Here is a 15,833-nt window from a genome sequence, read left to right on the forward strand (position 1 = left end):
GAGGGGAAGAGCAATTTAACATAGTTCATAAGATTTGTGCCTTTGAGTCCTCAGTCAGAACAATCAAACTCAAGATATTAAAGCAAAGTCTCTTGGTCCCAGGGGAGTATCCTGCAGGCATTCTTGACTGCCAACACCACAGTGAGGAACTTCTCACCATCACCTTTCCATTTTCCAGCTCCCTGTGTGTTCAGCCTTGCCCTAGGCAGGGAAAGCACAGAATGAACTTCCTTGGTCTTCTGGCTTGCTTTGTTTTAGGTTCAGTGTATTCATACACATTACTAGAAACTAGAAGATTCCATGGGAGCCAGAAGCAGTTTCATCTCCATGTTCTCCAAAGACACAGTGATAGCCAAAAGGCATTTATCAAATGTAGGATTGAGGCAAAAGCTGAACAGAGTTGAATTATATACAGTTTGTCAAGGCTTCATGGGAGTGTAGCTCACTCTTCTTGCAAAATGGAATGTTTGTTATTTTTGTGATATATTTAAATATATCTGTAATTTTGGACATTATTATGTGTTAAGTTACATTTGTGGTTTATGTTATCAAGCTGATTAAGACTGTAGCTCCTCTTGCTTTGTCTCTACCATTCCACATTTAGAGACAGTAGTACAAAGTCAATGGTTCTCAGAACTGCCAGTACACTGAATATAAGGAGCAACACAAAGGAGACTATTTCCAGTGATAACAGGAATATTTTTTCTCCTCTGTAATATGAACTGAAGTATCAAAGTAGAATTCTGCTAGTGCTGTACTTCCCAACAGTGACAGAGAATGGTTCAGAAAATATGATTTTATCTGAGTTAGCCAGGAAAAAAAATCACTATGACTTCTACCATGTCATTAAATATACACATTTTTATCTTGAAAAAAAAAAAATTAAAATGTTTCCCCAAGCAAATTATAATACACCAGGAAAATCAGAGAAATGCATTGGTTTCCACATGTGTCTCTCAATAACTCTCAGCACGGGAGCCAGTGCTGGCTGGTGTTAACCTCAGCAATATCATTTTAACAAGCTAATTATCCCCACAGCTATCCAAATCTGAACTCTGCTCATTCAATGCAGCCAGCAGCACCAAGAGAGCACAAAAAGCATGGAAGCAAAGTGGGAAAGCACATGGTACTGCCTCTTACCACAGTATAGATCTGAGGTTTCCGTCTTTTGGCCAGGTCAATTATATTGACTCCGTTGTAATAAAGGTTCTCAATGCACCCATGGAAATTTTTCCTCTGAAAGGTTCCTGGCTTGCCTGGGACAGGAATCCCTCCGAAACTGAGCTTTTGGAAAGAATAACAGCATTGTTAATAATATTATCTCTATATATCTATATCTATATATATGTATATATTATATTACATTGTATTATCATCCCAAAAGCAAGAGAGCAGAGCCCCACTCCATACATCCACTTGGGGTATTATTTAAGGACCAATTCCCACCAACATCATCACTGGAAGCATGAGGGAGGGCCTGGCCACCTCTCAGGAGAAATTATAGTCTCTATTGCATTCCTGCTGTTGGAGAAACACTGGCACAGAGAGCTCACTGCTTTGGGAGCAGCTCTGAAGTGCCTTGGCACACCAACCTAATGCCACCAGCTCCCCTCCCAGGAACATTCCCAAGCAAGGAAACCTTCCCAGGGTGTGCAATCCACAGCCCCACTGCCCCAGCCCTCAGTGCTGGGAGTGATGGGGGAATAAACTCTGCCTGCCCTCAGAGCTCTGGGGTTTCCCTGGGAGCTGCAGTCACTCCTTTCCACCAGACACATTCCGAGCAGTTCTGGTTTCAGCCAGAGGAAGGTAGTATCACACACACAAATACCCCATTTGCACCTTGCAATTTCACTGTGCTTTGGTCTTTAAAACAGTCACACGTGGCATTTGGGAGTGAGCTTTGTAATGGAGAAGTTCTGCAGGCTACACATTTGCACAGAGTTTCTGCTGTGGTTGTCTAAGTATTGGCAGATGTTAACACTGTGCAGGTTACAGCTCCTCGCTCAACTGGAGGGCTGAAAGCCCCGGGAGAACGAAGAGGCTAAGAAAATAAAGCTGCCCAAATACAGCATAACTGTTTAGATTCTGAAGAAAAGAAAGAGAGAGAGTAAAACGAAAGAAAAACAAACCCCACAACCCCAAAAAATTCTGTTAATCCTATCTTCATTTTCCAAATGTCACAGCTCATTTCTAATTAACTTTACTGACCTTTATGGCAAAGCATTACTGGTGGTACCACTGAAGTTTTACTCATTTTTCCCATCATAGCCAGCAGCACTGTGAGTGATATAATGCAGGTGGGCATCCTGCAGCCACTACACTTGATCCTGTGCTGCAATCCTGCTGCATCCACTGCAGCAAGAGCATGCACTGCTGTGTGACACTGTTTACATGCTGACAGCTTCTGGAACCTGGTCAGCCCTATTCCCTGCCACAATTCCCAAAGCCTTACTCAGTTCATTATTACAAAAATAAAGGGCAATTTGGGGGTTATTTTTCCTCCTACTCCGCCTTACAAGCTGGGATACACAAGCAAATGAAACCTCCCTGGGTAACCTTGAAAACACTTACTTGAAAACAAGTTCTTAATGAACTTGTACCTCAGTTGTTTTAATTGATCACTTCAGAGAAATAAAGAGTGAACAGACTGCTACTTTACGTCACTTGCAGGTTTGTTATTGGCATGAGGGCTTATCTGGTAGCAATGTTGTTTTTTTCCCCAATGAGAATCATTAGTTCTTTCTAAAACACCAGACTTTCCTACTTTCATGTTCTATTCTTCAAGTCTCCTGCTTTGGAACTCTGTACTGGGGTTTCAAAATCAGAAGAAAAATCAATATCAATTACACCAATGTATTATTAAGAAAACTGTTTCCTTTGTGATCGGTAATAATTTTAATTACGAAAGTAATGATTTTATTACCCTCAGTAAGGCCTTTAATCTCTAAAGTGTGCTGAGATAAATTTTCAGTAGACTGCATTGCTGCAATGTTTGACTGAAAGACTGTCTCAGTGCAAATGGAGAAAAAACACACTGTGAAAAACTAAGCTCAGGGGACAAGGTCTGAGTGCCACAGTGGTTGGTGGTGATGCTGATTTACAACACCTGAAGATCTTTTCTACTATGTTCCCTATTTTGGAACATCTGGAAAAATGTTCTGCAAATTAGATTGGAGCCTGAATTTCCCCTAACTGGCACCAAGCACGAGGTAAGTAATTTTATTATTTTGAAATTAGAAAAACTGATGACTAAATTATTTCTCAACTCCATCTTAAAAGCAGTTACAGTTTTGGCCCCTAATAGTTCAATCTAAAGCTGTTGCAGAATCCCACTGCTCCAAGTGCTGTCCGTACTAAATGTGCTCATGATTTGGTAGAGCAGTGCCAGGGGACAGGTGCCACTCTCTCCACCCTGCTTTGTGAAATGCAAAGAAACTCATTTCATCTGGAAGATGGGAGGAGGAGAGAGCAGGCACCTGCCACTGCTGAGCCGTCTGCTTTTTTCCCCTTGGGTGTGTTGGAAAGTGATCCTTTCCGGATAAATGAATTCAAAGTGCAAAGGGGAAACCTGTGGTCTCTGAAGCAGTGAACCGTGCCAGCTCAACACATCCACACAGGGTGATGGCTCTGTGCAAGCACGACCCTGAGCCTTGTGGGCAAGGGAGACTTGGCAGACAAGCACCAGGGGATAAAAATGAACGTGGGTAATTTGCACGCAGGTGTGCGTTGATAGCAAGATGAAGAACTGCCCTGCATGCACATATGATGATTTTTTTAAGGTTTTTTAAGGGTTTTAAAGTGCTTTTTAAACAACTAGCATCCATAAGCACTGCTGGGGTGATATAAACAGTGCTCTGCCACACCTTGGTCTCATCACAGGGCAGGACACCAGGCTCGGGTTTACGGGCAGGCTGGATGATTCCTATGCTCAGTTCTTTGCTGAGCTGCTCTGGCTCCCTAGATCAGCATGCTCTGCAACATGCTCAGATGTGAAGGGAGCTGGATCAGAGCTGGTGGTTGTGAGAAGCATAGAATCACAGAATTGCTAAGATTGTAAAACCCTCTAAGATCGAGCTCAGCCCAGCACCATCATGTTCATGACTAGACCATATCCCCAAATGCCACTTCCACCACTTCCCTGGGCAGCCTATTTCAATGTGTGACCACCCTTTCAGTAAGGAAGATTTTCCTGCTCTCCCATCTAAACTACCTCTGCCACAACTTGAGGCCATTTCCTCTCATCCTGTCATTTGCTATCTGGGAGAAGAGACAGCCACCCACCTCACTAAAACTTCCTTGCATTCTGGAGGACTTCCATTCCTAGTGGGAATACAATAATTTCCACCTGTTCATCTCTGTCTGGAGAGCTGTAACTCAGTAAGTGGTGCCTGAATAGAGGGACAACTCAGGGGTGAAATATCCCCACAGTCATGCTCAATTCAATGCAGGGATGGTGCACAGGGATGGTCCATAGTGATGCCATTAAAATCATATTGGCAATGATAACACAGCTGCTCCCTGAACATTTGACTAGAAACCAGACTATGACTTCTCATTTATTCAAAGTCTGGCATACTTTGAATTGGAAACATAATGCAATGTATATTTGCACAGACATTGGCCACTTTCTGATGCTGGCATATATGGAGTTTACCAGCATAAACTATGTTAGTGTAAGTATACAAGGAGCTCTCTAGGAAGGAAATTTTAAATAATGGTCTTTGTGGAAAGAAACAGTTCATAGGATAGTTGCTTTCCATCAGATTCATTTTATAGCAATTCATACCTCAACTCACAGGTTATAACCTAAAGGGCTTCACACACCTCATAATCAATGTCCAAGTGATCTGAATCCCCCTTGGTTCGGAAGTGCTGGGTGTGCTTGTCCACTGTGAAGTTCACTTGCTTGTTGAAGCGTTCTATGAGAACCGAGTGCCAGTGCTGGTCATCCAGGAGGCTTCCCAGGGTGACAGACGTGTGGCTGTTACTGAAGTGCAGGTTGGAGTCCCCTGGAGTGGCACAGAGAGGCAGAAGACATCAGAGTTACCTCCAGACTCTTCACTGGAGCATGGAGACTCAAGGGAAGCACAGGAAAGAGCTCCAGGATGCAAGGCAGAGCTCTTGGAAACAGATCCTTTTCAGAGACTGCCTTAGATTCCTTGGGTCTCTTATTCACATGTATGCGTGTATACCTCCCCCAACACACATTTTTCCCAGTGAAATCCTTATGATGAACCAGGAGGTATTTCTGATACCACACCCATACACTGCAGCAGACAGGACATTATTACTTTGTCTGTACCCTTGGATCTGCCAGGCCTTTTTGGTCTGGTGGCTTAAGAACTTCCTTTGGGTAGCACCAAAATCTTCTGTCTAATCCCATTAACAGACTACTCCTGACACTTCTCTGTCAACTCTGTGCTTTCTGCATTTTAACAAGAAAATTGTACCTGTCCATTTTCACAGGGTAAAAAGAAAAAAAAAAAAGGCACAAATCAGTGAAGCCATAAGAGTGTTTTGTTCAGCTCATAAATTTTTTAAACCTGGCTTAGCTCTCCAAAAGTATAGATCACATATCATAAAAATATTTAGGCTCTAGCCCGTTAATTTCCAGAACTCTTCTGTTTTCCAGCTGGCTACATGTCTGAACACTTTAGAGCCTCTCCCTGGAAGGGACTGTGTATCCTGTTTTACATTCCCACAGAATGCAGAGAACACATACTCCAAAACTGATGCAAGAAAGATATACAAGCAGATTCGAGAGAAATCATTAAAACCCTTGTCCATGGCATATGAATGCAAAAACAGGACCTGAAATGGCTAAAATTTTGTACACTTGTGGCTAGAGCTGAAGAAAAAACCCCAGCTCATCTCAGAATACACATTCACAACAGTATCTCCTCTGAAAGAAGTTACATAATATAATTAATTGTACTATATCCTAATCCTAGCATGAAATATTTCTAACAGGACAATTCAGTGGGGTAGATTCCCTCATTGAGAGCTTTGTGATGTAGTTTTTTGGTCCTAGTAACATTTAAATCCCAAATCAGAAAATGATGCATTACCATTTCCAATCTTTGTGGAGAAAGAAGGAAAGAAGGAAGGAAAGAAGGAAAGAAGGAAAGAGAAAGAAAGAACAACTTGGGGACTCAACAATTAATGAGCTTATGTAAAAGATTAAGTCCAACAGCTGTGGAAATTAGTTACTGACTTGTAAAACAGACATAATTAAGCACAAGGCGAAAAATGCCCAACTCAAACCCCTCAGTATGAGAAACATGAGTCAGCAGAGACTGCTGAGGCCATACCATGGGACACCCACAGATGAAGCCAGTGAAGATTTTGCAGTAGGGCTGGGACAGGGGGTATGATCACTCCTACTGCAGTAGTCCCTACCATTATCAAAGTGCTTCAGTGTATTCATCAGGAAAAAAAAACCAAAAAAAAATCCTTCTAGAGAAAGAAATTAAGCCAGCCTTTCCTCTTTTGCTCTGATCCAACATGATCGTACCGTGATAGCCTTACAGATATTGAAGGACTATTCACAGTTTTCAAGAAGGAAACATACAGCAATGTGCACAACGTTTTGACCAGAACGTTATCATTGAAATTCTGTATTCTCAGCTCAGCTCTGAATCACTGTGTGAATGGAAAAAAATTAGACACAAACCAAAAATAAAACTTTTCTGCAGTCCAAAGACCACTTCCTGAAAATGCTGTTCTTAAAAATAATACAAAAACCCACACACACATGAAAAAAAAGAAAAAAAAGGAGGTATGTGAAGAATCAGAACTAGCCATTGAGCAGTTCTGCCTTGCTCAGTTAGAGAAACCAAGGTCTCTTCTTGGCTCATCTACCATGTCCTGCATGACATCAGAACACAGAATGTTCTGTTGAAGAGTTTGCAGATACCTTCTAATATAAATAATAGATTTATAAGCAAATCAGTAATCCTAATTACCCTTACCCAGGTTGAGGTGCAAGGAGAGCTTCCCCTTCTGCAGTTCCAAGGTTATGTAGTCTCCACGCTGTCCTTCTCCATGGAATAAGACTCCATCCCCCTGCATGCTCTTGAACTTCAAGGAAACTACATCTTTGAACGTGCTCATAAGCTTCTGATTGAACCTGTAGAGAAGTGAACTTCTGCCATCAAAGTCTGCAATATCTGACTCTGGAAGAAAGAAAATGGCAAAATGGCAAGGAGTGGCAGCATCAGAAGAGGGACTGTGTTTTTTTCAGGATCTTTTCATATACAATTTGGAGTCAGGTATTGTCCTGAGTGTACAGATCATTTGGGCAACCACATTTCATCCATTTCCAATCCTCTCCCTCTGCTGGAGAAAGGGAACACGAGGATAAAACCAGAACTCCTCTGCACTAGCCTTTCTCATGCAACACTTCTCTCTCATTTAATTTTTGAGAACAGAACAGGTGCTTCCATCATATTCAGATCTCCAGAACATCCCTTGCCACATTTGCTGTTCATCTCAAATGCAGTCAGGATGTTATTCATTACTTTGAACACTTCAGTACTCACTCCACTTTTGTAGCTTCACAAGTGCCTGTTGAGCTGTTCCTGCATGTCAGCCATGCCTGCATCCAGCCCTGCATTCAAATAAGGATCCCCTCAGCCTCCGAGGGCTGGCTGCTTGCTTGTGATGGGCATTTATCAGCCATGTTTCTGCATGCAAATTGACTAGGCTGGCAGGAATAGCCAAATATCAATTCAAAAAGCTTTTGAGGAGATTTCATGGGAGCTGGGCATCTAAACTGATTTTACACCTTTGAAAATCCTATTAGAAACATATTTTCCCCTTCAGCCAGCCTCTAAAATCCCAATCATTCTGGTAGGAAACAAGCTTTCTGTTACTCAATTGAAATTAATATTTTTCTTTGGCAGCAGCAGCCTGCAGTACTCTCTTTGCTTTATAAAGTGGTCTTTTAAGCAAAACATATTTTTAAACAAAATTTTAAATGCATCTATAACCAGAATATTTCAGGTATCTTTAAATACTTTTAACTAATATGTTGTACACAAACATCTGACTGACATACATTATTTCAATTCCAATTTCTATCCAACCGCAATTTGACACAATTTATGTATAAAATATCAATTTTGTCAACTAGTATTCCCTGTTAAGAAAAAAAAAAAAAAAAGAATATCGGATTTAACAAAGTAGTTACTAAACTATATAACTACTGAGGCACATGCACAGACAAGTAACACCTTCCTAGTGCCCAAGAAGAAAGAACATAGACTAACTTTGCTTGCAAACTGTATATTTCAGTGATAAACCAAAGCTATCAGTTTTCTGTTTTCTTCTGAAAAATAACTGAGAGGTTCATATGATCAAGACTTCCAGTCAGCAACTGTATTGTGATTCAAGTCAGTAATTTAAGTCCTTAGTCACCTAAACTCCACTGAGAGTTCTTTTCTCCTTTTAAGTATTAACATTAGTCTCATCTGCTCCTTTTTAAAAAACCAAAAATAATAAGAGCTGGGGGAAGGGTTTTAACTTTTTTTAAGTGAAAAAATTTAAAGAGGTTTGCAATTAAAAACTATTAAAAGCTCAGAAAATAAAACAGCTGTTAACAATTTGTTACCATGGAAACTACCATGAAAATTTCTGCCTGTCAGTATGACAGTTTGTACAGAAGTTTGATGGCACAATTACAAACTTGGAGGGAGCACAACATTTAAATTTGATGCAAAATTCTGCAACTCCATAGCCAACTTCATTCCAAATCAGAAGGCATCTGATTTTTTTTTTTTTTTTATGAGAATAAAACTACAAAGAAAGTCAGTCCTGGGGAAAATTTACTCCTGAATAAACTAAGATCAACTTCTTATCTGTGATGTCAGAATTTTAACATCCTGTTTCCCATAATTTGTGGAACAGTTGCTAGTTCAGGAATTATCACAAATACGAAAGTATTCCTGCCATCTGTTTTTAACTTCTGAATTAGGTGTTATTAGAATAGGTGAATTAGAAACAGCTCCTTCAGAATTGCTGACTTCTCTCTATTGACACCTTGACTGCCAGTTTCTATAATGGGAATTAAATTGGTAGTTTAGTTCTTGTGAATTTCCCCTAACTACATTAAATACTACAATTTGTTTAAAGTAAATCACAAGTGTCTTATAAAAATAGTTTCATTTCAGGCAGGGATTAGGAAATAGCTTATGAAGTATTTACAGTATTTGATTTCCAGAAGTTGATTTTCCTCCTAGCCCTTAAAACCAAACATACTGCAAGAGCAAGGGTGCACTGATTCAATGTTGCTGCAAAAGCTACGCTTTTAAAATCTTTTTCCTAAGATCCAAGGTTCCAGCCAGTCTAAATTCACACTTCAGTTCTTGTTCTCAACTCTCCACTAAGACACAGCATAACATGATTTCTTGAAGAGCTCTCCTACTGACATTTACAGAGTATATCACAAAGGAAAACCTGTTTCTGAAAAGCTCTGCTCCACTAATTATCAGCTGTGAGCGCATTGGCCAATAAATAGCCCTGAATGAAATGGGAATATGTCGAATAAATGCTAACACTGGCAGCCAAAAGTCATTAGTGGCAGTTTGCATGACAACAAATCGTTGGTTCCTGTTAAAAACAGCCACTCCAGAAAACCTGCTTAGTGTTTGCTTAGTGTTTATTCAGTCCATGTATGTCCATAACCCTCCTGCAGCAAGAGAATGAGGATCCAAAATGTTTCAAGTCTCAGACAATCTGTAGTAATAACAGACTAAAACACAACATGTGATTTCATCCTGCCCTGCCTGCTGGTGTTCCTACGCTCCCTGAAGACAGACTTTACTCATTCTGGGCTCTTTTTTACATTGTCCTCATCAACAAGGCTGTTGACAGGCTGGCAGCAGTATGAGAGCAGAGTTTACCCGTGCAGCAATCTGCTCCCAGCAGCAGAGAGGATATACAGCCATACTTAAGAAGACACTCCTTCCTCCTAGAGACTTTGGGAAGAGTGAATATTTACTTAGCAAAGATATTCCAAAACAGGAATAAGTCTAGGAACAGTTGCAAAGACAGGAACTTTCATTCTTGCACTTGCACCAATGAACAGAATCTTTAACTCCTGGCAGAAAGGAAAAAGACAACTCCTGCTCTGAACAAATGTGTCCCCTGGCCAGTCACAGCTTGAACGACCCTAAAGCCATGCCCACTTCCCTCTCAGACACACAGCTCGAGGAATGAATGTGGATGGCTACTTCAGAGGTGACTGTTCTGCCATGCAGATTTATCCCTATCACAAATCTCTGCTTCAATTGGGTAAGCAATCATTTGGGTATTTACCTTGTGCATTTGATTACAAACACTACTGGTCAATGACCATCAGACATTAAGCAGTTCTCTGCAATGAGTTCTTTTCTATTGCACAGGAAGACAAAGGAGAGGATGAAGGAAGGTGAGGGAAAAGAAGGAAAAAAAAAGGAGAGAAAAAGAGATAGAAAAAGAATCCAGTAAAAATATCACTTAATAGAAAAGCACAATATCAGATCATATTCCCTGAAGCAATGGCAGCAAAATATGAGAAAACAGAGTCCAGAACTGCAAATGAAGAATTCTGCTCTCAGAAGACACCCTGTCTCACACCCTATCATTGTTTCTCCTGTGGTATCCCAGCCCGTTAACTGCACATACACCCAATTCTGCTGATGCACTTTGGGTTGTTAACCAGTTATAGAATATGATCAGCATCTTCAATGCAGCTATAAATCTTATCCTACAAAAGTAATTGTGTCAGCAATTTTATTTTTTCTTGTGCTAAGCTAACAAGACTTTTCCCAAGTATAAAGATACACTTGTCACCCCTTGCCACCTCCAGCATCAAAAGCAATTGGTTTGCCATTTGTCTGAGCATGTCCTCTGCTGAAGCTCTGCTTATCTGTTACAAATACACTGCTGGAGCCACTGCTGCAAAGGGACAGCAAGGGCTTACACATATTTCTGCATGGAACTTTCCATAGAACTCATCATCAATCCTTTTCTGAGCAGGAAACATTAATGTATGCTTTCAGATCATCCTCTCCTTCCTATTGCAGTACCTATTTTGAGGATACCAGATGAGATCTTTACAGGAATTTCAAATAAATGCAATCAATTTTCATTTAAATACATAGATTCTGAAGAAAGTAAACAATTAGCAGGCTATCTGTGAATTACAGCTTTTGTGATGGCCTTAGAGTCCATCATTTATAGGAACTATAGGATCTGTATGGGATAGGATCAGATACACTCATAATCTGAAATAGCTTTTCCGTTCAAAACATGTTTTTATTTTTCCAAAGAAACAATGTCAATTGGTAGCCAAATAGAGGGTGAAAAGAAAAAGGGAAGAAGGAAAAAATGAAGACAAAAAAGGAAAGCTCTTTTGTTTGACAGGGAGACTTGAGAAATAAATTCATAGTAAATTATTTCTAGAAGAAGCAATAAACAACAGCAAATGCCATTCAGCAGCACAGTGCCATCACAGGCTAAGATACCCACTTTGGCTTTCAATGCACACAGCAGGATTCCTGAGCAATGTTTTGTTGCTGTGTCCTGGCAGAGTGTCACCTGGCAGGTGACCTACAAGACCTGATGCCTTCCATGTCAGTCATCACTGAAAGCTGCACTTGCAATAGTTAGCACAGGATCGTGTTCCTGGGACCTCTCGAGCAGAGAATACTGCACAGGAGGGTCATGAGATGCCAAAAATGAGATAACAGAGCCTTCTGTTGCCACAAGACTGTCACATTCACCTAAAAAGGCCAGCAGGGAAGCCATAGTGGCTCTTACAGATGGATTTGGATCAGCTGATGCTGTTTCTGCTCTCAGCATCACATCCCTTCTTTCATATACATACAGACACATGCACGAAGATGGTGAACATTCAATATACTTGTTCTTCTAGTTCAGTTTCCTTCCTGGCTTGTTCTACAGCCTATCTCTAGAAGGTTAAGCTATTTAATTTTAGGTTTTTTCCCAGATTATTCATATTTCTTGTGATACAACTGAACACAGTGGATGAGTCTGTCTGCTATCAACTTTACAAAATGCAGTTATGTAGTTGTACACCAGCTCAGGATCTGCAGCAGATATTCTGTCAGTATATCACTAAAGATGACATTTTATAAATGATCAAACATCTTTTGTACAGTGCTGGTGTGTCTGAGTTAGGAGTAGCCAAGTCAGTGAAACTATGTAAGCACAGCTTGTAGACAGGTATTTCTTGGCATATGCAATTTGCCAGAGAGAAATGTGAATGGCACATTTATATAAATGGAATTAATATTTCAACACCCTGTAAAAGTTTTATGAATCCCTTTATTTCTTTTCTGGCTCGCTTTAATCTCATACCTTAATTCTGCACTAGCACTTTTATTTCCTGCAACTGCAGGGTACAGAACAAAGATGAAGACTTAGATGAAAACACAAAGCAACTCAGCCTGCAAGTGATGGTGAAATCTTTGTATCATAGAAAATACAACCACAGTCTGACATGAAAGTAGTGCTCATGTAGTACACAACATGAACCAAGAAAAGAAAAATCATCCACAAAAGTTTCAATCTTCCCAAAATTCAAGTTCTATTTGTTACACAACTGTTTGGACTGCACTCCTCACTTCAGAGTTTTGGGCATCATTAATAGAAGAAAGCTCTTGAAAACAGGTTAGCTATCTGTGTCAGAATTATGTCACCAAGGGCAGCTGATTTTTAAATTTAAGGTTTCAGTTTACATGTTCACTAATATACCTGGAAAAGGTCTCTTGCCCTAATGACTGGGCATCCAGTCCAGGCTGTTGTAGGTCAGTCCACAGTGCTTGTACAGGTGGAGAAACAGCATCTAGAAGAAGCTGAATGGATGTGATAGACCTACATAGAGACCATGAGAATCTTCCTGTGAAACCATGTGAAGCAGTTCTAAGATCCATGTGCAGTGACAAGCCCCCAGAATCCTGGAATTGTGTCTTTGTTCAGTGGGAATATGCGAATCAAAAAGTTTAATCAACTTCTCTTTCATTTAGCTTAAATGAATTTAGGTTGTCTCCCAAATAGTTTGTATGCTTATTCTGTTACAGCCTATTATCTGTGCTTGGAGGAACAGACAAGGACCTAAGCTAAATGGGGAGATGTACCAGTACAGTGGTGTCACATAATGGTGACTTGCACCACATCAAATTTATCAGTAAAATGCTGTTAATCCCCTGAACTTTCCACAACAAAATCTCCCGTTTCCAGCAGCATCTCAAGTCACAAAAATGAACACAAAGTCACCTGAGAAACAAATACTGTACTTGTATTTCTTAATGAGGGGACGTCCATTTTCTGCCATGGAGCAGTATCAGTCCTTTTGCCTTTCATTCACAGTCTGACATGGTCATAGGTCACATATCTGCAGCACTACAACAAGATTTGTCACCAAAACACCCCAAGCCAGCAGCATCTGCAGGCTGTGCCAAAGCCCAAAACACTACATACCATATCTTCAAAGAACATCATGTGCTAAGAGTGGCAAAGAAAGCTGTCATGTAAAAGCAATTAAATCAGCAGACAGGTTGTCTACACTTTTAAGCTATAAAATCATCAGCCTCAAATACAACCATAGCTGCAAAATCCACAGCACCTCACAACTAGGTAGCTTGCCTTAAACTCAGAAATGAACTGTTTAGGCAAATATAGACCTATAAAGATCCCAATTATCTTTGTGACCTCCAGTGGGCAGGAGGTTTTGCAGCATCTGACTGCAAATTGCTCTGTGGTGGGCTCAGTCCTGAGGAGGCTTCACCAGCTGAGCAAGATGGGCAGCACATCCCTGGGCAGAAAGGCAAGAACAACTTCCAAAAAAAATAACAACAGCAATGTATTTCATGTTACATTTTAACTCATAAAACTTTTACTGCACGCTTTCCACAGCACTGCCAGCACCAAGTAAAAGCTCTTTGACAAAGTGTGGGTTAAGATGCAGCCACTTACTGTAAGAGCAGCCAAAGACCTCAACTCTCAGTCCTATCCGCCCACCAGCATTCCACTTCAGAGGGATGAAGCGCAAGAATCGAGCTTTCATGGAGTGCAGCAGTTTGTGGTGAACCACACTGTCAGCATTGCTGTTCCCTGTGAAGGCCTGGAAGAACAAAAAGTCTTGGTGAGACATTAAGCAACAGGAGGTGAATGCAGCATTCTAAAAAAGGCTGTGAACTCTCACCTCTCTCCACGATTCTTACTCTCAACAATTGCTTGAAATTATTTAAATTAATTGCCAAGTTTTCTTCCAAGTGCTACATCTCTTATGAAGGGAAACAAAGGAGACAGCAGCACACAGAGCACCTCAGCAGAGTGGGGGATGTATACGCAGTTACAAAAACAGGTTATAGACGGGGATGATACTGAAGATGCTGCACAATTTCTCCCAACCCAGGCTATTCCTGTGCACTATAATACTCCATCAACCCCTAAAATAGACAGAGTCCCATCAGCACAGTGAAGGATGTGGCTTGATTTAGCCTTTGGTGCACTCATGGAAGTGCTAAATGATAGACACAAGCCACTGAAGTTCTTCAGAGTCCGGGAAGAAGAACAGGACAGTGTACTTCCAGATACCCAACAGAAAACTCAAGCAAGGAACAGGAAGAGATAAAAGCCTGAGTAAGCACACAGGAGAATCAGCATTTTGACTGTGTTTGCACCCGAGAGAGTTAAAGCATGCAAAGAGTAAAAATAATTTAATTTCTTTCCTTACTTATTTAATTAATTGCCTGCAACAGCAAGCCAAAATTAATGGCCCTAGTCAGAATTATAACTTAACAAGAGGAAATTCTCTCATGGATGAAGAATGACTGAGGGATTTCAAAGACAAACCTTCAGACAAACATCAAGGCTTCGTTCCTGCCTGAAGCATTTTCAATTCATCTTTACACCCTTATCTGTAATATTGGCCCAGGAATATCACACACTTCCTGCAATCCTCAGAACATTTGAGTAATTCAGCTAGGATTGAAATTTGAAGCTAAGAGTTTTGTAAAGCATGAAAACCAAAGAGAGAACACACAAAAACATAATCTCACAGGAGAGCCATATTTGTAAAAGAGGTCCTGCATTTTGTAAGCATAAAATTTCATCACAAAAAGTTGTACCAGTTCAAAATGCTTCTGCAGTTCAAAAATTCACTTACACCATTCACTTATACAATGCAATTGTGAGCAAAATTGGAATAAGGCATTAAAGTAGGCCTGCAGTTCATTTTGATGGTTGAAGGATGTGTTAAAGAGATAAGGGGTTCATCTCCACCCCATTTTTTTCCTCAAATAAAAGCATTCCAACTTTTTTCCAGATGTTATTATAGATGCCAGAGAACCTCAAATTCAGTTGTATTCTTGTTTTACTAAACTCAGCATTCAATTGTTTTATTAGGACTATATTAAATAAACAATCTTCTGGAATATTTCTAAGGCACAATCCTTTTAAACCATAGAATGTTCATTTCATTTCACCTTAAAAATGATAAGTGAAATTCTCTTCTATATACAGTAAGCCTTATTTTCCACCCAGTCATGAATGCAAAAGACCACATATATCTGTCTTCCTAAAACATTCTTTGCATTTCATTCCTGTTATTGCTTGCTTCTGAAGATGAACAGCTTTACTGAAATGATCTCTCACAATCCCAGTTACCTCCTTGAAAAACCACCCTTCAAAACATGTGATCATGTGCTGGTTTTGGCTGAAGTGTAGTTAATTTTCTTCGTAGTAATTTGTATGGGGCTCTGTTTTGGATTTGTGCTGGAAACAGCATTGATAACACAGAGATGATTCAGTTATCAGTTTAGCAG

At 40.3% G+C, this 15,833-nt stretch overlaps 1 protein-coding gene across 1 annotated transcript in view; it reads right to left on the reverse strand.

Moving 5' to 3' along the window:
* CNTNAP5 (contactin associated protein family member 5) overlaps window positions 1–15,833 on the reverse strand; it is a 269,015-nt gene that overhangs the window by 134,187 nt on the left and 118,995 nt on the right. Inside the window, exons 4-7 of the mRNA XM_014871836.2 lie at window positions 13,981–14,128; window positions 6,972–7,175; window positions 4,825–5,009; window positions 1,141–1,284 (exon numbers count right to left, since the gene is read on the reverse strand). Coding sequence (XP_014727322.1) covers window positions 1,141–1,284; window positions 4,825–5,009; window positions 6,972–7,175; window positions 13,981–14,128 — 681 coding nt within the window. The remainder of the gene's footprint in view (window positions 1–1,140; window positions 1,285–4,824; window positions 5,010–6,971; window positions 7,176–13,980; window positions 14,129–15,833) is intronic.

This window comes from Sturnus vulgaris, chromosome 7 (genome assembly GCF_052056855.1).
Source record: "Sturnus vulgaris isolate bStuVul1 chromosome 7, bStuVul1.hap1, whole genome shotgun sequence".
Lineage (NCBI taxonomy): Eukaryota > Metazoa > Chordata > Aves > Passeriformes > Sturnidae > Sturnus > Sturnus vulgaris.